Here is a 25,159-nt window from a genome sequence, read left to right as displayed (position 1 = left end):
AGTGGATGGGGGGGGGTTTTGTAAACGGTCCTTTCGAAGAGACATAGTGAGAGTGTGAGATTTGTCTGGATTGAAAGACATGTTCCACGTGTTGGACCAGTTTGTGATTTTATCCAGATCTGCAGTGAGCGAAGAAGCTGCTGCTTGCCGGTCTGAGGGATGACAGATGGTACGGCAGAGGGTGGAGTCGTCGGCAAAGAGAAATAGAGGATTTTCCAGAGAGTCCGAGAGATCATTGATGAAAACCAGAAAAAGAACAGGGCTCAGAACGCTACCTTGAGGAACTCCAGCCTGCACAGGAAGAGGGGATGAAAGAACTCCATTTAGGGCCACACGTTGACTGCGACAGGAGAGGAAGTCTGCGAGCCATGAGTGGAGATGGCCTTGAATACCATGGGAAGAGAGTTTGGTGAGTAGGGCAGGGTGCCAGACTGTGTCAAAAGCACGTGATATGTCCAGGGATACGGCTCGGATTTCCTGTCTGCCATTGAGGACCTCCATCCATTGATGGGAGAGCAGAAGCAGCATATCCAGGGTAGAGTGACCTGGTCTGAAACCAAATTGATGTTTGGAAATCAAGCCATTGGAGAAGAGGAAGGATTTCATATCTGAGGCGATGATGGATTCCATAACCTTGCTGATGATTGGGAGAAGGCTGATTGGTCTGTAGTTACAGGGATCTGTTTTTGCACCTTTTTTATGCAGGGCAGTGATGTTAGCAGATTTCCAAGCAGATGGCAGATGACCTTGGGCAAATGAGAGGGTGAATAGAACAGAGAGAGGGTGAGCAAGAGCAGAAGAGCAGGCTTTGAGGACACGTGGGCTGATGCCGTCTGGACCGGTTGCAGAATCTGACTCGAGGTTTGAAAGCTCTCCACCTTGTCAGGAGAAAAGGATACAGAGTCCAGGGACAGTTGGGTGTGACTGGGTAAAGTGGGTAGAGATAGTGATGGGTTTAGGACACAAGATTTAGCTGAAAACACCGAGTTTAGACATTCAGCTTTATCACGTGTGGAACCAGCAGTGCGGCCATTTGAGGTAAGGGAGGGGATGGAGGGGGAACATACACCAGAAACAGATTTGATTAAACGCCACCAGGATTTTGAGGAGGGAGAGAGGCTTGAGAGTTCAGACTTGAGATGAGAAAGATGTTGTTTTCTTGCTCTCCTGAGGGTAGATACACACTTGTTCCGAGCTTTGTGGAAAGAACTGAGATTGCCCTCAGTTGGGTTTGCTTTCCATGAGGCAAAGGCAAGTTGTTTCAGGACAACTGCCTCGCCACAAGCTTCAGTAAACCAAGGGCGGGAGGAAGGGTAAGACAACTGAACACGAGAGGGGATAAATCTGTGCATGAGGGAGAGCAAGTTTCTTTGAAAGAATTCCCAGGATGAGTTGATGTTTGAGAAAGGAGTGATAGGAGACCAGTCTGTAAGTTTGATGGCTGCTCGGAGACCCTGCCAGTCGGCTTGAGTGAAATGCCAGACTCGACGGCGGTGAGGTGGTTCTCTGATAACAGCCAGAGAGATGTCCACTTTGACAAGGACGTGGTCAGAAGAACCAATTGGAGCGAAGGAAGGTCAATTAGTGCCAAAATCGATAACATGCAAGAGCTGGAGGTGCCTTCGCACCAAATGCTACTCCTTGGGTTCTGGTCAGATGGTCATGAGAATTCACACTAATCGTCTGGAATACATTGTGCACAAATGATCAAGCGGGATTTTCGATTTAGATCTTTGTTCACCCACAGCACCCCCTCGAACTTTGGGGATTTCCGATTTCAAACCGCATTTTCGGTACTTTTCATTCGAATGGATACCGAGTAGTTATCAGTAGATGGAACTGGATGAGATTTGATATGCATAATCTTAAGGTGATTCCCTATCCGCTATATGACATCCATTTTGCTCTATATCTTATAGTTTCCTTGCTCGGCGACCCATTGCCGCGTGCCGGCTTGTCTGTCTGTTTGTCTGTGAGCACAATATATCAGGTCAGGTCAGATCTGTGACCTGGTCAGGTACCATGTAAACCTGTACTAATCTGTTCCATGGTCAGGTTGTCGGCGACTAAACAGTCTCCCCCACCAGGTTTTCTGGTGAGGAGGGTGTTTGGATATGGACACCCAGCAGGATTAAAAACAAAACCTGTCAAAGGGCGGAAGAGCTCCTTGTGAGCCAACGGCCATCCATATCTAGTGCCCAACTGTGTCTGCGGACGTCCTCCTGCAGTTGGGTGTCTTTTTTTATTAGGAAGTTGGTGGCAGGATTTGCACTCCGGCCACTGTAAAACCCTTCATTCCGCAAAAAAATCTGAAAACCCTCTCCGTGGGAGTACCTCCTGTGCAGCTTCCCTTCGCAGGGCAGCTCACCGGATGACGAGATTGGGGCAAAGCCTTCGCGACCCCCAATCTTTGATGAAAGGAGGGAAACCACGGGCTAACCTCCCTGGGTCAGATTGCGGGAGAGTGTGTCGAAGTGGTGCTGAGGTGTCGTCCACCAGACGGCGGTCTCCTTGGGTTAACCTGAGGCGGTCCCTTCGGGTGGGTGCCTGGAATGTCCTATCCCTAAGAGAGGATGATCACCTCTCTCTGTTATCATCTGAGCTCAAGCATTTGGACATCGGTATTGCAGCACTCTCTGAGGTTCGGAGACCGGATTGCGGAGAGATCATGGTGGGTGGTTACACCTACTATTGGTCTGGTCGCTCTGATGGTTACCATACCCAAGGAGTTGCTGTAGCTGTGTCCAATAAGCTGACCCCAATGATAATTGAGGTAACACCGGTCAACAAGCGTATAATGAGACAAAGGATTCGTCACTCCTTAGGTGTCATTTCCCTGGTCTCTGTCGATGCTCCGACTGAGGCGAGTGACCTCACCGTGAAGGACACATTCTACGCCACGCTCGAGTCTGTGGTTGATCAGTGCCCCAGACGAGATAAACTTCTCGTCTTGGGGGATTTCAATGCATCGACTGGAACTGATAGGGATGGTTATGAGGTGTGTGTTGGTCCCCATGGGTCAGGAACTATGAATCAGAATAGCACTAAGTTCCTTGACTTTGCAAGAAGTCATGGACTTAGGGTGGCTGGTTCATGGTTTCAGCGCCCACAAGCTCATCGCTCGACTTGGTATTCCAACGCTGGCGGTGCGGCAAAGGAGATTGACCATGTCCTCGTTGACGGTCGCTGGAGGATGATCCAGAACTGCAGGTTCTACCGGAGTGCTCAGTTCCTCAATACTGACCACAGGCTTGTTGTAGCAACTCTAAAACTGCACCTTAAATCCTCGAGAATTGTACCATCCCAGCCTAGGCTGGATGTTGGCAAGCTCAAGGATGAGAGAGTAGCTGAGGAGTTTGCGAACAGGCTGAGTGGACATTTGGGGTGTCTGGGTGCTTTGGGGGGTCCTGAAGAGTTGTGGATTACCTTCAAGACCACCATCCTTGATGTTGCCGGTGGATGCCTTGGAGCTCACCGCAGGGCAAAGAAGAATTTTGTCTCTCAAAGGACACTGGATACCATTGACCAGAGTCGCAGGGCCAGGCTGAATGGCAGAGCTGAGCTGTTCAGGGAGCTGAGGTGTAAAACTGTACGTGCACTAAGGGTGGACAAGGAGGCCTATGTGCGAGGAATCTGTGAGGGGGTAGAGCATCACCTGTGGACAGGTGATTGTCGTCCCGCTTACAGGGGAATTCGCGCATTGCGTTCATCCAAGCCCATCACTCGGAGCACTGCAGTTGGAGCAGAGAGTGGTAGGCTCTTAACAGAGGAGTCTGAAGTGAAGGCCCGCTGGGCCGGTTATTTTGAGCGGTTGTACCAGGCTGATCCACCAGCTGTCGAGTTGGACATCAGGGGTGTTACAATCCCTGTTGCTGACCCTCCAATCAATTGTGGTCCACCTTCGCTTGTGGAAACACAGGCTGCGGTGAACCGGTTGAAACAGGGTAAAGCTCCAGGGATCTGTGGCATCCATGCTGAACTTCTCAAGGCTGGTGGAAATGCTGCACTCGTGTCGTTGCATGCAGTTTTGTGCTCTGCCTGGAACACAGGCATCATCCCAACTGATTGGAAGAGGGGCCTTGTTGTCCCTCTCTGGAAAGGGAAGGGTGATCGCCAAGACTGCAACAACTACCGAGGGGTGATATTGCTCTCAGTGCCAGGCAAGGTCTTTGCTCGTATAATTCTTGATAGGGTTCGCCACCATCTGCTTGCGCACCAGCGTCCAGAGCAGTCAGGCTTTACACCAAAGAGGTCAACGATTGACCGTATCCTTGCTCTTCGTGTCCTCACTGAACGCAGATGAGAGTTTCGGCAGGGGCTGCTTGCAGCCTATGTTGATCTCTGTAAAGCGTTCGATTCAGTGAATCGGGATGTCCTCTGGAGGATTCTTGGTCTTCGTGGGGTGCCAGCAAAACTGATCGATCTGATGTCTGAACTCTACTCTGGTACTGAGAGTGCTGTGAAGTGTGGTGGTACCATCTCTGACTTATTTCCAGTTGTTACTGGAGTTCGTCAGGGGTGTGTACTGGCCCCATACATTTCAGCACTTGTATGGACTGGATTATAGGGAGGATGTCGGAAAGATCAAGCTGCGGTGCATCGTTTGGGAATGTCAAGATCTCGGACCTTGATTTCGCAGATGATGCAGTCATCTTTGCGGAGACTTTAGACATCCTTTTGGGGGCCCTCGAGGTGCTGAATGAGGAGTCGGAGCTGCTGGGATTACGGGTTTCTTGGGTCAAAACTAAGATCCAGGCTTTCAATGACATCTTGGATGTTGCTGTCCTGTCTGTGCTTGTTTGTGGTGAGGATGTTGAGGTCGTGGAGAGATTCACTTACCTTACAGTGATATTCATGTCTCTGCTGGCTGTGAGTCAGAGGTCAATAGACGTCTGGGTCGGGCCTGGGGAGTCATGGATTCACTGGATCATGGGGTGTGGCGCTGCCGGTACCTGTGCGGAAGGATGAAACTCCGAGTCTTCAGGTCCTTGGTGCTTCCAGTCTTGCTCTATGGATGCGAGATTTGGACTCTGACCAAGGATCTGAGATGGAGTCTTAATTCCTTTGCTACCAGGTCTCTTCGGAGAATACTTGGCTATCGCTGGTCAGATTTTGTGTCTAACGAGCGGTTGCTGAGAGAGACTTGGATGAGATTTGTTACCTGCATGGTCCGTGAGCGTCAGTTGCGGCTGTATGGACATGTGGCTGGTTTTCCTGACGCTTTTCCTGCTCACCAGATTCTCTCAGCGAGGGAGTCTCGTGAGTGGATGAGGCCAATGGGCTGACCACATGCCTCGTGGTTGCAGCAGGTTGACCAGCATCTCAAGGAGATGGAGATGGGCCTGGCATCTGCCTGGGGGATGGCCAGACGGAGGCCCCTGGAGTACCGGCGGAAAGTGGACGCAGCGACGCGCTGTTCTGGCACATGCTCCCATACCTGACCTGACCTGACAATATATCAAAAAGTTATGGACGGATTCAGATGACATTTAGTAGACAGATTGGGTGTGTGACACGGAATAATTGATTAGATTTTGGTGAGGATCCGAATTCAGATACTCAAATTTTTGAAGTGATACTTCACGATTGAGAGAAAGGGCCAAAAATAATATATAGATCGATAGCATGATATCTTAAAGGTTATGGATGGATTATGACAAAACTTGGTTGATGAATTGGGTTTTTTTTCTATTATTATTCATGTTCGAGGCTCGTCGAAGAGTGACAACATAATGTAAAGGAACAAAATGAAAAGGGGAAACACCAACAGCAGAGTAGAAGTGAGAGTGAGATCAAGGGGAAGCATAGGACGCATGAGGAGATGAACAAATGGAGTCCTATCACAGCGCTTGCTGCACGACCTGTCAGCAATACATCACCTGCTATGCGAGCTCATTGTCCCTGCCCTGCTGATTACCAGTCAAGAGGTTTGCAGTCAGGAATATTAAATTCAACCAAAGAACAACACTGACTCGGTGACGTGACGCTGATGTCATGTAAACAAATTGCACCAACACATCACCTCCAAACTAGGAGGCATCCATTTGTTATTCAAGCCTTTGCATCCATCCATCCATCGGGACCATACTCCATGCAGAGCGTTGGTGCTGCCTAAGCAGTCTCCTTGGCTATTGGACACAATCCTGGACGGGTCGCCACTCCGACACAGTATACCAGCATGCTGGCACTCATTTTGCTGACCTCGGAAGGATGACAGGCTGAGTCAACCCCACCTGGTATGAATTCAACAGTGGAGTGGGGTTTGAACTCAGGATCAGAGGATTCCAAGCCACCACCCTAACCATTGAGCCAACACCAGGTATACAGCCTTTGCAGACTGAGATTAAAGCCTATGATCACGAACAGACAAAAGCAGAGATGCCAATCCCGATTTCGCCCTTGTTGTGGGCTCATCAGGGCAACATATTGCTGATCGTTCATTTGTGACCAAATAAGGCTCATTAATATAACTGAATCGAACCCCCGAACTTGACAAGGCAGCAAGGCACAAATTGAGTCTAATCACAGCGCTTGCTGCATGACCTGCCAGCAACGTTTGAGACCATAGGCTTTAATTTCAATGAAAAACAACAGCGGTAAACAAGAGAAAAAAGATTAATTTTGACAACTCGTAAAATCTTTCTTTTAATACCTCCACCACCGTAGATGGAAGGAGGTTATGTTTTTATCCCTCTCTGTCTGTTCGTCTGTTTGTCTCTTTGTGTGCAGGATGTCTCAAAACGTTGTGGACGGATCCGGATAAAATTTTGTGGGCAGGTTGGGTGTGTGACAAGGAAGAACTGATTAGATTTTGGTGAAGCTCCGGATCCGGATCCAACTACGAGAATTTTTAAGTGATTCTTCACCATTGAGAGAAAGGGCCAAAAACGATATATAGCATGATATCTCAAAAAGTTGTGGACAGATTCGGACGAAACTTGGTGGACAGGTTGGGTGTGTGACAAGGACAAATTTGTTTGATTTTGGTGAAGATCCTAATTCAGATCCCAATATGGGAAATAGTTAATCTTTAAAGTGCTTCTTTACAATTGATAGATCAAGCCAAAAACGATATATAACACGATATTTCAAAAATGTATTGTGCCAGATATGTTCTCGTGGATCAAGCATTGCGTGGCAGAGATATGCGCTCTACCAAGTGCCCTTCTTGTTTCAATTGAATTACATACTTGAACACTCTAAAACACCATTTTATATACCTTTTGTTTAGCATTACTTGCACAAAGTAGTATGACGGCATTTTATGTCATGACCAATCAAATTTGCCCCTCGCAAATGTCGCCTATGTCCTTGGTTCAAATTTTGAAAATACAGATACGTCAATTCATATTGTTATTGTATGCTTTGACATCAGCTGAAACTTGGGATTTTGTAAAAATGTTTTATTTTATTTATAGGTACCACAATTTGTGGACATCCCTCTTGAAGAAGAAGATGACTCTTCAGATGAAGAGTACCAGCCAGAGGAGGAGGAAGAGGAAGACACTTGTGAAGAGGTTAGAAATGTTCAGAATACCTGCTTCCTTGTCATCTCTTGTGGTTTTAGAATTTTGGAATTTTTTCAGCTACTGACACAGTGCGAGATCTAATGCAAAACAGGTCCTATGATCACTTGCTTTGTTTTCTTGCTTTTGTGGTCGAGTTTCTAGTCATCAAGTGTTTTGTCCTGTTGATCATGCTATCTACATACTGTGACCCTTGAATAACAAAAGGTCGCTAATCTTATGTTGGCAACGTCTTCTTGGCAGAATGTTGACCATATAATGCAGGTTACAGGGACGTGGACAATCCTGCATTTTGTAGACAGTATTTTAATTCCTTCCCTTAAAATCATGGAAAAGAACTCATCACATGCGAGCAGACTGTACGAGGCAGCCGGATGACACCTCCTTGAATCTCATTTTTGAGCAAGTTATGCGTTTTGGTACAATAGCTTTCAATTACTGTAATGACAGGTGAATTTTTCTGAGTCGAGTTCAATTTCTCAAAAGCTCAGTATCCAAATCCTTAATGGAGCCAATTGTTTTCCTTGATCATTTCAAATGGACGGAATTCATGGAATCACTGACTTGAAACAGAAAACTGAATCTGACATGGGGGGGGGGGGGAAATGGAATGTAGTAAATTGCAGAAAAAGTTAAGATTAGGTTGATTTATAACTATGATATTCACGAAATTGTCTGATTTTGTATGTGAGATTCTCCATACTATATCGGAAATTTTGTGTGAGTAATTATGAAGAATATTTTTTAAAACCCCAAAAACTCGAAGGGCTCTCTTTGACATCATGACGTCACCAGGTATGCCTCCGCCCACATGATTACATCATGATACTTGTACCAAGTTTGATTTAAATACCTGAACCCATATTCAAAACATTGAATAATTCTGGCTGCCAGACCATGTGTCCGATCAGGTTGAAATTTAAAATATATTCCCAATGAGTACTCGATCATAATTGTGAAGTTTCAAATCGATTGATGAAGCGGTTCCAGCGAAATATTTTTTTTATCCTGACGTTTGACTTTGTCAATAGGAGGGGTTTTCAAATTGTTTTCTCCTCCTCCTCCTCCTCCTCCTCCTCCTCCTCCTCCTCCTCCTCCTCCTCCTCCTCCTCCTCCTCCTCCTCATTCTCATCACATTTACATCATTGCTGTGATTGGTCTGCTTAGCCCATGTGACCCTGACGTTTGACTCTGTCAATCTTGAAACCCCACCTGGTATTAATTCAACAGCCGAGTGGGGTTTGAACTCAGGATCATAGGATCCCAAGCCCACCACCCTCACCATTAAGCCAACACCAGGCATAATATAATTACCGCCCGAACATGTCCGGAGACATCTATAATGTAATCCGCTCGCACATCTATCTGTAAAAACTTTGATATCCCAGTTCCAGATAATTAGTGGGAACATGAACCAAAAACAATCACTGAAAACATTGAAGTACCGCTCACATACGACCTAATGATCCCATCAAGCGTGAACATCAAAAACAAAGCATTGTAACCGGATATCATACTTCGGTGCAAAAATAGAGAAGAGGTCATTGCTAAGTGAGGTGTTAATACCAGTGATTTTGGACTAAACGATGCAGAAATCAAGAAAATGACCAAACAACAAGACCTCAAGAATGAAGTGAAAAGATTCTGGAAGCTGAAGAATGCCAAAGTTGTACCAGTGACAGCTAGACCGACAGGAATGATGACAAAGGACCTCACAGAAATATTTAACATGGGGGCAATACCCCTGGGCACTCACCTGGTAGTGGCTGGATAAGATAACCAGGGAACCACTGGTAGACATGGATGACCCACAAAATATTTAACAGAGAAGAAAGTAAATACCTATGGATGTTTTTTGTTTTTTTTAATGCTGCGAACAAACTTTTGTACATCACAGATGATAAAGGTTGTGGTCAAGTTTCATAGAAATTGTGTTTGTGGTTTCAGAAAAGAAAGCAAATACATATTTTGGGGGGCAACCCCCTCGGAGAACCCCAAAGACCCCAATTTTTTTTAATGTCCTGAACAAACTTTGGTACATCACGGGTGGTCAAGATGGTGGTCAAGTTTCATCGGAATTGTGTGTGTAGTTTCTGAGAAGAAAGCAAATGCCTATTTTGGTGGGAACCCCCCCCCCCCAAAAAAAAACTCCCTCTGTCGACCCCATCAAACCCTGATTTGTATTTTATTATGTTTATTTTTTTAATGCCGTGATGAAGGTTGTGGTAAAGTTTCATTGAAATAGTATGTGTAGTTTCAGAGAAGAAGTTGCAAGTATTTGTGGATGGACGGATCGACAGACGGACGGACTGATGACGTGCCATCCCATAAGCTCCCCGGAACTATGTTCCAGGTGAGCTAAAAACCACCCCTGGGAATATTATCACAAACAAATTACAGTTCAAAACTGTCTGGGGCTCATTGACGATCCTGAAGAGAACCCTCAGCATAAAACTTGGAGAAAAAATAACTTCACAGCTTGGTCCATGAATCGTGACCCCTTACCAAAATGAATGTGGATACTTTGAGCCCGCCCTGGAAGGACTCCTTTCCACATTCTGAAACCTGCATATGTAGATACCAATCAACAACACACACACACACACACACGCACACACACGCGCACACACGCACACACACACACACACGCACACGCGCACACACGCACACACGCGCACACGCGCACACACACACACACACACACACACACACACACACACACACACGGACGAGACCTGGTAGGTCGCTGTTTCAACTCCTGATGAACCCCACTCACATGTGGAGATAGCAGGCAACAACGGCAACTTTCACATACATACGCACATGCACGCGCACACACACGGGTACTTTAAGGAATGTGGTGGGAGCATTCAAAACCAACTGCTCCTACATGCGGCGACATTTGCACCCCACCGGTTGGCTCTGAATCTGATTTGTACATACTACAGTCCCGTCAACAGGGGGAAGAGGAGAGGAGAAGGAGAGATCTGTAGAGGAGAAGGAGAGATCAGGATCAGGAGAGGAGAAGGAGAGATCAGGAGAGGAGAAGAGAAGGAGAGATCGGGAGAGGAGAAGAGAAGGAGAGATCGGGATCGCGAGAGAAGAGGAGAAGGAGAGATCATGATCGGGAGAGGAGAGGAGAAGGAGAGATCGTGATCGAGAGAGGAGAAGGAGAGATCATGATCGAGAGAGGAGAAGGAGAGATCGGGATTGGGATTGGGAGAGGAGAAGGAGAGATCGGGATCAGAAGAGGGACAGGGGTTGGAGAGATCGGATATCTTTATCCGGTCTGTATGAAAAGTTTGAGGGTCATCTTGGGCTAAATTGTATGGGGTAATGAATTGATGATGTCATTGGTCATGTGGTTCAGCAGCCATATATATATATATATATATATATATATATATATATATATATATATATATATATATATATATATATATATTAACATAAAAGCCTTCAACAATTTCGGAGAAGATTTTTGAACTGATCGAGGTGAAACTTTACAGGTATGATTGCCCATCCATGAAGAACAAAAAGTTCTCCACCTTTGACGTCATGGGCACATGGTTTGGCAGCTATAATTTTTTAAAACAATAAACCTGAGAAAACCCTCTCCAGAACGGCTTGGCAGAATGAGAGGAATCTTCACCCACATGTTCCCTAAGCCTTGGGGATACCAGGGTGTTCACGAATAATTAATAGGTCACATGGTCTGGCAGCCATATTGGATTCAACGAAAATCTTAAAAAAAAAATATTTCTCGTGTACCGCTTCATCAAACAATATGAAACTTCACACTTATGATCTAGTAGTCATGAGGAATATATGATTTAAATTTCATCCTGATCCGATACATCTTATGGCAGCCCGAATTATTTAACATTTTGAATCTGGGTTCTGGGATTTAAATCAAACTTGGTACAAGTATGTAAAATGATGTAATAATGTGGGCGAACGAATATCTGGTGACATCGCAGTGTCGAAGAGTGCCCTTCCAGTTATGGTAAATTTTTGTAGCCTTTGTAAGAAAATACAATATTTCTTTGTTACAGGCATGCAATGTTTTGAACTCATCAATTCAAATTGAAGTTTTGTTTTTATGTTGTTTTTTTTTACACATGACGACCACTCAGATTTTTCTTGAGAGCGATGTGGAGAGCACCCCATCAGTTAGTGTTGGGGAGGTTATGTCTCCTCGGAGCCCTCGTGGATCTCGGGAACAACTTCTTGCAAGACCATCAAAGGAAGAACCGAAGAACAAAGAGGATGTTGTTGAGGAGATTGAGAAAAACGAAGGAGAGCCTGCATCACAAGTAAGCTAATCATTTCTGCATTCGTGGGAGTTTCTTTCTTGGAAGGTTAACTTGCATTAAAAGTCATTCTAGCAGTATAATTTATCAGAAAACAGTCTTTAAAATTTGATATTGTGCTTTCAATTTCTGTTGTTTCATTGTATATTGCCGACTCTTTTATGTAACGACAAATAATTATCATTAAATATTAATTCCAGCTTTTACCATACACTTGATGAATAAATCAAAAATAAATGATTTTTGTAGAGTGATAGTTTGTCGTTTTCAGACAAGAACAAAGGAGAATAACTATTTTAACTGATTTTTGTCTCCATTGGTTGATTGTGTAGTGGGTCGCCATTTATTAATTGAATTTTTTTTTAAACGAATGCAATGAAATTCATCCCAAGTTTATTCTGTATTGAAGGTGGGAAGCAATTGAAGAAAGTGTTTGTCACAGTTAATAATGCAAACGTCAAAAGCAGTCAGCATATAAATGTAAAGACAAAGACCTACCCACATCTCTCACCTGTGAATGGAGGGAATAACCAATTAGCTTTCACCAATTCAATTAATCTTGGTGGCTCAGATTATATAAATAAATTGACTCCTCCATTGCACTTCAAGCCGAATAAGCTGCATAAAGCAATCATGAAAGGCTACCCAAGGTAAGCCCTTTGCTGTTTCAAACCTTTCCCAGAGTTCCTCCACAGCTGTAAAGATGTTCATCATAAACCACGTCATTTGCGTCATAAACCTTCATGTGAAATCCCTGAATCCACTGTCGTTATATCTCGTTATAGCACGACAGAAAGACAGAAATGACTCCTTTACAATATAGTATTTACAAGCCGCCGTCTCCACTCCGTGAAGCACCATGGCGCATCAGTCTACCACCCCTTGGACCTGACGTATGGAAAATACATTGCAGAGGGGAAGAGGAAAATTCTGCCATTTTTGCTTCGATACTAATGTGTGTGTGTGTGTGTGTGTGTGTGTGTGTGTGTGTGTGTGTGTGTGTGTGTGTGTGTGTGTGTGTGTGTGTGTGTGTGTGTGTGTGTGTGTGTGTCCTCCATAACTCCAAAGCCATGACATCTCGCAGCCTGAAACTTTTCATGCATATTAAGGGAATTCCACGGAAGTTTATGAGTGAAAATTGGGTGCTTGGGTTAATTTAAACACTCCTTTTGAAGATAATTAATGGCCTTATTTAATTATAGCGAACGAAGTGAGCTTAATACTTAACGCGTGCATGTGAGAGAATAGGAAACAACAACAACAACAACACAATAGCCCTGGCTATTTGGAATCCGTGTCGTTAGCTAAGACGTTTTGCTTGCGGTTGTTGTTAAACGCTGTGCGGTGTATAAACACGATTGGGTTTTATTTCTATCTTGTGAATATTACTTAATGCGTGCACATGAGAGAATAGGAAACAACAAAACAACACAATACCCTGGCAATTGTGAATCCGTGTCGTTGGCTATGACCATTTTGCTTCCATTTTTGTTTTGCTTCTGGTTTTTTTTTGTTTCCGGTTTTTCTTATGGGGAATGATGCATGCCGGGAGATCATGACCGGAAGTGTTTATTTCTTTATTCAATTATTCTTTTCCCAAAGTTAATTTTATTCTTCCGAAAGTGATTTTTTTCATGACAGGAAGTGTTTATTTTGTATTTAACATTACCGGGAGTGATTTTGAAACTCTTTCCGGAACTTTAAATTTATTTTATTCTTGACCAGAATTGATCCTTTATTTATTTATTTATTCAATTATTTTTTTCCCAAAGTTAATTTTAATAAAGATATCTCCCGCATCATCAAAAAATATTTTTAAATCGTGATTTACATAATTTGATCGCTGATCCCGAATCCAGGCCGAAGTAACCGGAAATTGCGTCAAAATCATCAGCTGTGCGGCGCTTACATGTACCACGGTATAGTTGGCAAGTATACAGTTGTGAACATGTTTTATGTAAAGTCAGAAGCGAATGTAAGAAGAATTCTCCGTTCGCTTCTAGGCTTTGCCTATTCCATATTATCCTTTATCAGGTGTTCCTCAGCCATCTTGCTCTCTGGGGTCTTCGGGTGTATCCTGGTTACCTAACTGGGGTCTGAATCCACCATGTTTTTTGGCCTGCTCACCCATGCCTTGACTTGGAACAGGCCATGATGATTTCTTCACAATAAAGTTTTTTTTCACTTTCCTCACTATGAATCACTAGGTACATTGCAATGCTTATAAATGCCTGGATATGCCAGCGTTTGTGGCTTTATTTCATTTCTGCACATGCGATAACCTTGAGAATCTCTTAAACTAAGCTGAATTCCAAAATGTAATCTCCAGAATCGAACTTAGCAGCAGTTCCGATTCCTAAAAAAGTGTTCATTTGTCCAATTCGGACATATCTGACATTTTGGGCATCTCCTGGAGGTGTATCTATACTAAGAAATGGCTGTGTGTGTGTGTGTGTGTGTGTGTGTGTGTGTGTGTGTGTGTGTGTGTGTGTGTGTGTGTGTGTGCGCGTGCGTGCGTGCGTGTGCGCGCGTGTCAGTGTGTGTCAGTGTGTCTCCTGCATAACTTCAAAACTATGGAACCTAGCAGCCTGAAACTTTGCAATCATACAAAGAAAACTCCAAGGAAGGGCAAAACTGAAAATTGGGTGTTTGTATTAATTAAAACACCCCTTTTGAAGATAATTAACGGCCTTATTTAATTACATCCTTCATCAGGCGATCCTGGGTTCTTGTCTGGGTTCTGGTAAAAATCATTCTGGTTCTGGGCTTCGGTAAAAATCATTTTTGATGGGAGAATCAACAGGCTTGTTCATACTCACTGTGTACCTCTTGCCATAGTTGTCAGGTTTTATCAATGGGAAGTTTTGTCATGTTTTTGTGGATTATAATTTGAGTATAACATGGAACAAAATGTTGTCTGGGTTCTTAAGGCGTTTCCTGGGTAACCTCGCTGGGGTCTGAAGACGCCATGTTTTTTTGGCCTGCTCAACCTTGCCCTGACTTGCAACAGGCCGCAACGATTTCTTAACGATAAAGTTGTTGTTTTCACTTTCCTCACTCATATTATCAAATGCCTGTTCATCATAGCTACGAATCGTTGGGTACATTGCAATGCTTATAAACCTCTGGAGATGTCGGCATTCGTGGCTTGACATGGTATCCGGGAGGTGTATGTTTAACGTGTAGCTAATCGCGTGCCAAACTAGCCATTTCTTAACAATAAAGTTGTTTTCACTTTCCTCACTCGTATTATTGAATGCCTGTTGAGAGCTACGAATCGCTGGATACATTGCAATGATTATAAACATCCAGAGACGTCAGCATTCGTGGCTTGACATTTCGAGTGTATCCGGGAAGTGTGTGTTTAACTATATGTATGTGCAGAATTCAGTTTGCCGTTACATTCCCAGCGTTGGGTTTCATGTACTACATACAAATTGCCAAACTGAAACAAGCAACTGATGCTCATAACTCGGCTTTCGTTTTTGCACAGCTGTTTTCTGTAAATCACCCCTCTCCTTTTCTTGCCAAAACAAGGTTATAATCCAAACATGTTTTTGTGTGGTGTCTTGTTTCTGGGTAATGTGCAACACATTTTTTTTTCCCTTGAGTTTTACCACCATTGTGAGAAACGTGTATAATTGTATGCAACCATCTTATTGGATAGCTTTTAATTCTCCAATTCGGAATCGTGACATTCAGGAGCCACCTGAGACTTAGATAGTTAAAGTAGGTGTAGACAAGTGTAATGTGGTGTAGTATCATGCATTAAAGGTTCGATCAAAATGTAATCGAGGCATGTAACTGCAATGGAAACTAGAAGGTCACTCGGAAGAACACATATCTCTGCCAGGCCGAACAGTTTACGTTTTGTATCCCACTCATAGGTCCGGATCTGGATCCGGACCTGAACCAAAATCGAATCGGCTTGTTCATGTCACCTAACCAATTCATCCAAGTTTTGTCATAACTCGTCCACAACTTTTTGGAATTTCATGCGATATATCGTTTTTGGCCCCATCTCTCAAGGGTGAAGAATCACTAATATAAATCCTCGTATCTGATCTTTACCAGAGTCGAGTAAATTCTTCCTTGACACACACCCAACCTGTCCACCAAATTTCGTCTGAATCCTTCTATAACGTTTTGAGGTATCCTGCTCACAGACAACCAGACAGGTAGTGGTGAAAACATCACCTCCATCCACCTCAAGTGGCTTCGGTAAAAGTCATTTTTGATGGGATAATCAACAGGCTTGTTCATACTCACTGTGTACCTCTTGCCATAGTTGTCAGGTTGTATCAATGGGAAGTTTTGTCATATTTTTGTGGATTATAATTTGAGTATAACATGGAACAAAATGCTGTGGGGAAATTTGCACAAAGATTTAATTTGAGTATAACATGGAACAAAATGCTGTGGGGAAATTTGCACAAAGATTTAATTTGAGTATAACATGGAACAAAATGCTGTGGGGGAATTTGTACAAAGATGATGTTTCACTCCATAAGATGGGCTTTTTCGTTTTATCACTGAAAGGTTAACTTTCTGGATTAATTTTATGAATCAGTTTTGCAATTTTGATCAATCAACGAAAAACAATTTTTGAAAACTTTACGATTACATTATTTCCCTGAAATAAGCTAATAAAGTGGGTCTCGGTGTCTGTCCGTCTGACCGTACTTACCTCCATTAAATTTGACTCAAACATTTCCTCACAAACTAACTGACTGATTAAAAAGATGCGTGGTACTACAAAACTTTAATATAGACATAAACAGAGACATTTTGAAGGACATTATCAGAAAAGAATGTCTTTTTATAATAATGTCCTTCAAAATGTCTGTTTATGTCGATATTAACTGACTGATGTAAACCAAATTTGGTACGATGCATCATCACAGCAACGTCTCATGTGGTTGCGCTCCCCATCCGGATTCACTCCCATCAGGTCAGGTGTGGGAGCATGTGCCAGAACAGTGCGTCGCTGCGTCCACTTTCCGCCGGTATTCCAGGGGCATCCGTCTGGCCATCCCCCAGGCAGATGCCAGGCCCATCCCCATCTCCTTGAGATGATGGTCAACCTGCTGCAACCATGAGGCACGTGGTCGGCCCATTGGCCTCCTCCACTCATGAGACTCCCTCGCTGAGAGAATCTGGTGAGCAGGATCAGCGTCAGGAAAACGAGCCATATGTCCATACAGCCGCAACTGATGCTCACGGACTATGCAGGTAACAAATCTCATCCGAGTCTCTCTCAGCAACCGCTCGTTGGACACAAAATCCGACCAGCGATAGCCAAGGATTCTCCGAAGAGACCTGGTACCAAATGAATTAAGTCTCCGTCTCAGATCCTTGGTCAGAGTCCAAGTCTCGCATCCATAGAGAAAGACTGTAAGTACCAAGGACCTGAAGACTCGGACTTTCGTCCTCCCGCACAGGTAGCGGCAGCGCCACACCCCATGATCCAATGAATCCATAACTCCCCAGGCCCGACCCAGACGTCCATTGACCTCTGACTCACAGCCAGCAGAGACATGAATATCACTGCCAAGGTAAGTGAATCTCTCCACGACCTCAACATCCTCACCACAAACAGACACAGACAGGACAGCAGCATCCAAGATGTCACCGAAAGTCTGGATCTTAGTTTTGACCCAAGAAACCCGTAATCCCAGCGGCTCCGACTCCTCATTCAGCACCTCGAGGGCCCCCGAAAGGATATCTAAAGTCTCCGCAAAGATGACTGCATCATCTGCAAAATCAAGGTCCGAGATCTTGACATTCCCAAATGATGCACCGCTGCTTGATCTCTCCGACATCCTCCCATACAAGTGATGAAAAGTGTGGGGGCCAGTACACACCCCTGACGAGCTCCAGTAACAACTGGAAATAAGTCAGAGATGGTATCACCACACTTCACAGCACTCTCAGTACCAGACTAGAGTTCAGACATCAGATCGATCAATTTTGCTGGCACCCCACGAAGACCAAGAATCCTCCAGAGGACATCCCGATTCACTGAATCGAACGCTTTACAGAGATCAACATAGGCTGCAAGCAGTCCCTGCCGAAACTCTCGTCTGCGTTCGGTGAGGACACGAAGAGCAAGGATGCAGTCAATCGTTGACCTCTTTGGTGTAAAGCCTGACTGCTCTGGACACTGATGCTCAAGCAGATGGTGGCGAAAGCTATCAAGAATTATCCGAGCAAAGACCTTGCCCGGCACTAAGAGCAGCGTCACCCCTCGGTAGTTCTTGCAGTCTTGGCGATCACCCTTCCCTTTCCAGAGAGGAACAACAAGGCCCCTCTTCCAGTCAGTTGGGATGATGCCTGTGTTCCAGGCAGAGCACAAAACTGCATGCAACGACACGAGTGCAGCATTTCCACCAGCCTTGAGAAGTTCAGCATGGATGCCACAGATCCCTGGAGCTTTGCCCCGTTTCAACTGGTTCACCGCAGCCCGTGTTTCCACAAGCGAAGGTGGAGCACAGTTGATTCGAGGGTCAGCAACAGGGATTGTAACACCCTTGACGTCCAACTCGACAGCTGGGGGATCAGCCAGGTACAACCGCTCAAAGTAACCGGCCCAGCGGGCCTTCACTTCAGACTCCTCTATCAAGAGCCTACCACTCTCTGCTCTAACTGCAGTGCTCCGAGGGATGGGCTTGGATGAACGCAATGCGCGAATTCCCCTGTAAGCGGGATGAGAATCACCTGTCCACAGGTGATGCTCCACCCCCTCACAGATTCCTCGCACACAGACCTCCTTGTCCACCCTCAGGGCATGTACAGTTTTACCCCTCAGCTCCCTGAACAGCTCAGATCTGCCATTCAGCCTGGCCCTGTGACTCTGGTCAATGGTATCCAGTGTTATTTGAGACAAAATTCTTCTTTGCCCTGTGGTGAGTTCCAAGGCATCCACCGGTAACATCAAGGATTGATGGGCTTGAAGGCACTCCACAACTCTTCAGGACCCCCCAAAGCACGCAGACCCCCCAAGTATCCACTCAGCCTGTTCGCAAACTCATCAGCTACTCTCTCATCCCTGAGCTTGCCAACATCCAGCCTAGGCTGGGATGGTTCCATTCTCCAGGATTTAAGGTGCAGCTTTAGAGTTGCTACAACAAGCCTGTGGTCAGTATTGAGGAACTGAGCACTCCGGTAGACCCTGCAGTTCTGGATCATCCTCCAACGACCGTCAATGAGGACATGGTCAATCTCCTTTGCCACACCGCCAGCGTTGGAATACCAAGTCCAGCGATGAGCTTGTGGACGCTGAAACCATGAACCAGCCACCCTAAGTCCATGACTTCTTGCAAAGTCAAGGAACTTAGTGCTATTCTGGTTCATAGTTCCTGACCCATTGTGACCAACACACACCTCATAACCATCCCTATCAGTTCCAGTCGATGCATTGAAATCGCCCAAGACTAGAAGTGTATCTCGTCTGGGGCACTGATCAACCACAGAGTCGAGCATGGCATAGAATGCATCCTTCACGGTGAGATCACTCGCCTCAGTCAGAGCATAAACAGAGACCAGGGAAATGACACCAAAGGAGTGACGAATCCTTCGTCTCATAATACGCTCGTTGACCGGTGTTACCTCAATTATCATTGGGGTCAGCTTATTGGACACAGCTACAGCAACTCCTTGGGTATGGTAACCATCAGAGCGACCAGACCAAAAGTAGCTGTAACTACCCACCATTATCTCGCCGCAATCCGGTCTCCGAACCTCAGAGAGAGCTGCAATCCCGATGTCCAAACGCTTGAGCTCAGATGATAACAGAGACAGGTGATCATCCTCTCTTAGGCATAGGACATTCCAGGTACCCACCCGAAGGGATCGCCTCAGGTTAACCCAAGGAGACCGCCGTCTTGTGGACGACACCTCAGCACCACTCCGACACACTCTCCCGCAATCTGACCCAGGGATGTTACCCCGTGGTTTCCCTACTATCATCAAAATTGGTGGTCCCGAAGGCTTTGCCCCAATCCCGTAATCCGGTGAGCTGCCCTGCGAAGGGAAGCTGCACAGGAGGTACTCCCACGGAGTGGGTTTTCAGATTTTTTTGCGTTTTTGTGTTTTGCGGAATGAAGGGTTTTACGGTGGCCGGAGTGCAAATCCTGCCACCAACCTCCTAATAAAAAAGTAACCCAACTGCAGGAGGACGTCTGCAGACACAGTTGGGCACTAGATATGGATGGCCGTTGGCTCACAAGGAGCTCCTCCGCCCTTTGAGCACTCCTATAAAGGGGATTAAAGGGGCGGTTTGGCCCTAAATATTGGTATTTTATTCAAAAATCTTCTCACAAACCACCAGACAGATCCAGACAAAACTCACCATGAGGCATCGGGACCATGCCCTAATCTTAAGTTGTGCTCCTCATGGCTGTAATTCTCCCAGAAAGGGGGCCACCTCCCCCTTTCCCAAATCTCTCATTTTCACTAAAACATCTTTTCCACAACTACCTGAGCGCTTATGTACCAAATTTGGTACAATGCATCAGGACAGTAAGGCCTCATGGGGTTGTGCTCCCCATTGAGATCTGCCTATTGAAAGTTGGTAAAAGTTGGATTTTGTCTCATTTTCAGGTAATATATTGTTACAGCTGTGGAAATTCGCAGAACACCATAAAGGTCCTTAGTTCAGTTATTCCCGTAAGTCTGTGTTCAGTTAGATTTCCCCACCGTTGTTTAATGGGAATTATTCGTGTTATCAGGGCTGTGATTTTTGAGTTAGCAGTTATTCTTTGCTATCATTATTTTGGACCAACCACCTCCACCACCAACATCACTCTCAACAACCGCTTCAGACCAACTGCATTTCCACCACCACAACCACACCTGCCTCTCAACAAACCACGCCATCCTCACTGCTTCGCCAGCAACCGTCAACATCTCCACACCACAAACATCGCCTCACCTTCGTCTCCGAAACGACGCCATCTTTGCGCCAGCAGCGGCGAGATCCGATCCAACGGCATCGCTGCAGGCAGAGGCAAGGGTTCTCTCGCCATGCAGCGCCAATGATTTCCTCAACGTCCGCTTTCCACGCGGAGGTCAGAGGTCGGAGGCAAGGGTTCTCTCGCCGTGCAGCGCCGATGATTTCCACAATGTCCGCTTTCCGCGCAGAGGTCGGAGCTCAGAGGTGAAAGTGCGGAGATCAGATCTCGCCTCACCAGCCCTATAAAAGGCCGCGCAGAGCGCCAGTTCAACCAGTCTGGAGGGGGTCTGGAAGAGAGTCGAGTCGATCCGAGGGAGAAGCGGTCGGGATCTGGAGCGGTGTGAGGAGCGGAGCTCGAGTCCAGTGGAAGTCTGGGTTTGCCGAGGAGACGGAGCGGGGAACACACCAGGCTGGCCGTGCCACGCATGACAGCGCGTTTGTGTGGGGCGTGGAGAGGTTACCAGTCCGAGCAGCGCGAGGGACAGACGGGCTCTTAAAGAGAACATCAACTCGGAAAGAGCATAAGGCCCGTTCATTCCTCTGAGGTGTTGCCGGCTGGGCCCGAATCACCGGGCCGTCAGACGAGGCCTGGGCCGGACCGCGGTTACGCTAGCTGCCGTGGGGAAGGAGTGTCGTGGGTCGCCCCAGCAAGGAAGGTAACCTGCACGGTCTCGTGGGACTCGTTCGGTCTGCCAAGTCCCGCGCCATAAAGGCCTACGGGCCCAGCCTGACCCCCTTGTCTATGAGGGTGGTCTTTTCTTTGTTTCTTTGTGTGAATGATGTGGCGCCGAGTCCCGACAAGTAGAACTGTTAAGTGCCTGTGAAAAATAACCATAGTCGGTTGTAGTGTTTTTACCTTGCTCATGTCTTGTCCCCTTCCCCCATTGATTGCATGGCTGTATATGTGCATCTGTGTAAAATAATAAATGTGCTTGTGTGAATGTTAAACCGTTCGTCGTGTCTTTTTTTCCCCAAATTGAACTGCTATCTTGCTTTCGGAATACTAGTTGGTTTTTGAATACCGATCATAGAATAGGATCCGGCGAGGTCTGGCGATAATACCCGCTCGGTTATCCCAGAACGGAACGAACCGCTTAAGCGGTTCGTGTCCAAAGAGGCCTTCGACGAGGTACGGTCCCTCGGTAGGTTACCCGCACGAATACTTAGGTATATCGATATTCGGTCATTGACCCTGTCGCGCGCGGGTAGAATACGGACTGGGCCGTGGTGGGATTAAAAACCCACCCATGACTGGTTTCTGGCGTTGTTCCAGAAAGTCACGACTAGATTGTCCGTTCGGTGGGCGAGCGGCCGTTATTGGTTAACGTGGTCACTCGCATGCTGGGCGGGCGTAAATCCGTAACAGTATTTTAAAATATTCTCAGAAACCAACGGCCAGATGCAGACCAAACTCTTCATGAAACATATGGAAACAAACATAACGGAATGTTGACTTAAGTTGTGCTCCCCATGACCGTACCACTTCAGGAAGGGGGGAGGGGGGGAGCATGGTCCCTTCCCCTTTATCCCTCATTTTCATCCTGTCTGTTGGTGAAATAACCATCAGTCCTCTCCGGGGCTATTTTTTATTGGAGTATTATTACTTTCATTACTAACTTTGCATTGCACAACATGTTCATTAATTATGTGTTGGCTTTTTTGAGAAACTCCTATCTATGGAATGCCAAAGCTGACTATGTGACGCCAAAGCATGCTTATGTATTTAACTATTTGTTTTGTAGATTGAAGAAATGCAGATCATTCCAACTCAAAGGTCAAAACATATCAGTGTTTGTGTGGTCCCAATGGGTCCTCCTCCTCCACCACCCTCTCAACCACGCCTGCCTGCTGGTGACTCTGCATTCATGGACAAGTTGAATGCTGTTGATGCAGAATTGGTGTCTGAATCTTCCAGTTTATCATTTCAGGTGTGGGACTTTGCTTGATAAGTCCACCAATCTTACACTTGAGAAATGTTTTTCGCTATACCATCTCCCCTTTCACTACATTGTCTCCATTAAACCCCCTCCTTTATTACTTATCATAAAATGTTTTTTTTAAAGATTGAGGCTCATGGAAGAGGTGTATAAATTTTGTTTTCCCCATGCACTTTGCAGTCAATGCAGGATGCAGATGGGAGCAATAGCGAGGAAAACCTCATTGCATCTCGGACTCGTTCAAAGCGGCCCTTGCGTGATATGCCTATTGGTGTGCTGGAAGCCGCACTGCAGCCACCCGACATCACACCGGACATGTACGAGGACACAGCACTGGGCGATGAACAATGGCAATTCTGGCTCCATGGTCTGATGAATGATGATGCCGGAGGCAAGTGGAAATACTGGGGCGTCTTTCTCTATTTTGGAATAATTAGCAATTAATTGAATACAATAAGTTTTAAATGATGTATATATAGTATGCATGTTGTATAGAAAATTTGTATGAAAACTACTATTATTGTCATTTATTAATTTATTATTATATATTTTTAACAATGTTGAAGGTTCACAGACCAGGTTTTACATATTTGCATAACAGACTATAATAGAAGGGCACTCGGTAGAGCACATACCTCTGCCACATAAGCCTGATCCAGGAAAACATATCGGGCCCAATACATTTTTGAAATATCATGCTTTATATAGTTAGTTTTTGGCTCAATCTCTCAATTGTAAAGAATCGCTTTAAACAAAAAATTCTCATGTCCAGATCCAGATTCGGATTTTCACCGAATCAGATCATTTTGTCTTTGTCATACACCCAGTCTGTCCACAAAGTTGTTGCTGTCTCATGCACAGATTTATCCCATCTCGTCTTCAGTTGTCCCACCCTTCCTCCAGCCCATGGTATACTGAAGCTTGCGGCGAGGCAGTTGGCCTGAAAAAACTTGCCTTCGCCTCATGAAAGGCTAATCCAAATGAAGGCAATCTCATTTCCTTCCACAAAATTCAGAACAAGTGTGTGTCTACCCTCAGGAGAGCCAGAAAACCACATCTTTCTCATCTCAAGTCTGAATTCTTAAACCTGTCTGTCTCCTCCAAATCCTGGTAGTATCCAGTACCTCTGCCACTGAAGGTGAAGAAGGTTATGTTTTGACTCCTTTCTGTCTGTCTGTCGTTCTGTTTGTCTGTGTACAGGATATCTCAAAAAGTTGTTGATGGATCCGGATGAAATTTTGTGAATAGGTTCAGTGTGTGACAATGATGCAATGATTAGATTTTAATGAAGCTCCAGATCCGGATCCGACTACTAGAATTATTTTAGTGATTCTTCACCATTGAGAGATTGGTCGAAACCGATATGTAGCATGATATCTCAAAAAGTTATGTTATGGTATAATAGGTATGCGCTCCACGGTGTGCCCTTCTAGTTGAGTCTATTTCTGGTGTATGCTCCCCTTCCCTCCCCACCCTTACCTCAAATGCCAGCACAGCTGACACTGCACGTGAAAGGCTGAATGCCTAAACTCTGTGTTTGCTTCTAAATCTTGTATCCCAGACCCATCGCTTTCTGCACCCACTTTACCCAGCTGTTCCTGGACCCTGTGTCCTTTTCTTCTGACAAAGTGGAGAGCTTGCTGTCAAACCACGACTCAGATTCTGCAACCGGTCCAGACGCCATCAGCCCACGTGTTCTAAAAACCTACTCCTCTGCTCTTGCTCACCCTCTCTCTGTTCTATTCACGCTCTCATTTGCTCAAGGTCATCTGCCATCTGCTTGGAAATCAGCAAACTTTACCGCTCGGCATAAAAAAGGTGCAAAAACAGATCCCTGCAATGACAGACCAATCGGCCTCCTCTCATTTATCAGCAAGGTTATGGAATCCATCCTCGCTTCTGACATTGAATCCTTCCTCTTCTCCAACGGCTTTATTTCCGATCATCAATTTGGATTCAGAGCAGGTCACTCTACCCGGGATATGCTGCTTCTGCTCTCCCACCAATGGATGGAGGTACTCAATGCCAGACATGAAATCAGAGCCATCTCTCTAGACATATCACGTACTTTCGACATGGTTTGCACCATGCCTTGCTCACCAAACACTCTTCCTGTGGTATCCAAGGACATCTCCACTCATGCCTCACAGACTCCCTCTCCTGTCGCAGCCAACATGTGGCTCTAAATGGAGTTCTCACATCCCCTCTTCCTGTCCAGGCTGGAGTTGCTCAACGCAGGCTAGCCCTGTTCTTTTTCTGGTTTTCATCAATGATCTCTCTGACTTTCTGGAAAATCCTCTTTATATCTTGGCAGATGACTCCACCCAATGCCATACCATCTGTCATTGGCAAGCAGCAGCCTCTTCACTCTCTGCAGATCTGGTTAAAATCACAAGCTGGTCCAACGTGTGGAACATGTCTTTCAATCCT

At 45.5% G+C, this 25,159-nt stretch overlaps 1 protein-coding gene across 8 annotated transcripts in view; it reads left to right on the top strand.

The window, feature by feature from the left end:
* The window catches only part of LOC147015973 (GON-4-like protein), a 216,485-nt gene that overhangs the window by 14,392 nt on the left and 176,934 nt on the right, over positions 1-25,159 (top strand). For all 8 annotated transcript variants that reach the window (XM_085848645.1, XM_085848644.1, XM_085848646.1 and 5 more), the window contains exons 5-8: positions 7,419-7,517; positions 11,663-11,842; positions 22,535-22,720; positions 22,910-23,120. In XM_085848645.1, the coding sequence (XP_085704771.1) occupies positions 7,419-7,517; positions 11,663-11,842; positions 22,535-22,720; positions 22,910-23,120 (676 nt within the window). The remainder of the gene's footprint in view (positions 1-7,418; positions 7,518-11,662; positions 11,843-22,534; positions 22,721-22,909; positions 23,121-25,159) is intronic.

The sequence above is a fragment of the Eptatretus burgeri genome, chromosome 12 (assembly GCF_056783735.1).
Source record: "Eptatretus burgeri isolate ZD-2024b chromosome 12, Ebu_testis_v1, whole genome shotgun sequence".
In the NCBI taxonomy this organism is placed as follows: Eukaryota; Metazoa; Chordata; class Myxini; order Myxiniformes; family Myxinidae; genus Eptatretus; species Eptatretus burgeri.
Note: the sequence above shows the minus strand (reverse complement) of the source record. Positions and strands in the feature narration are given on the sequence as shown.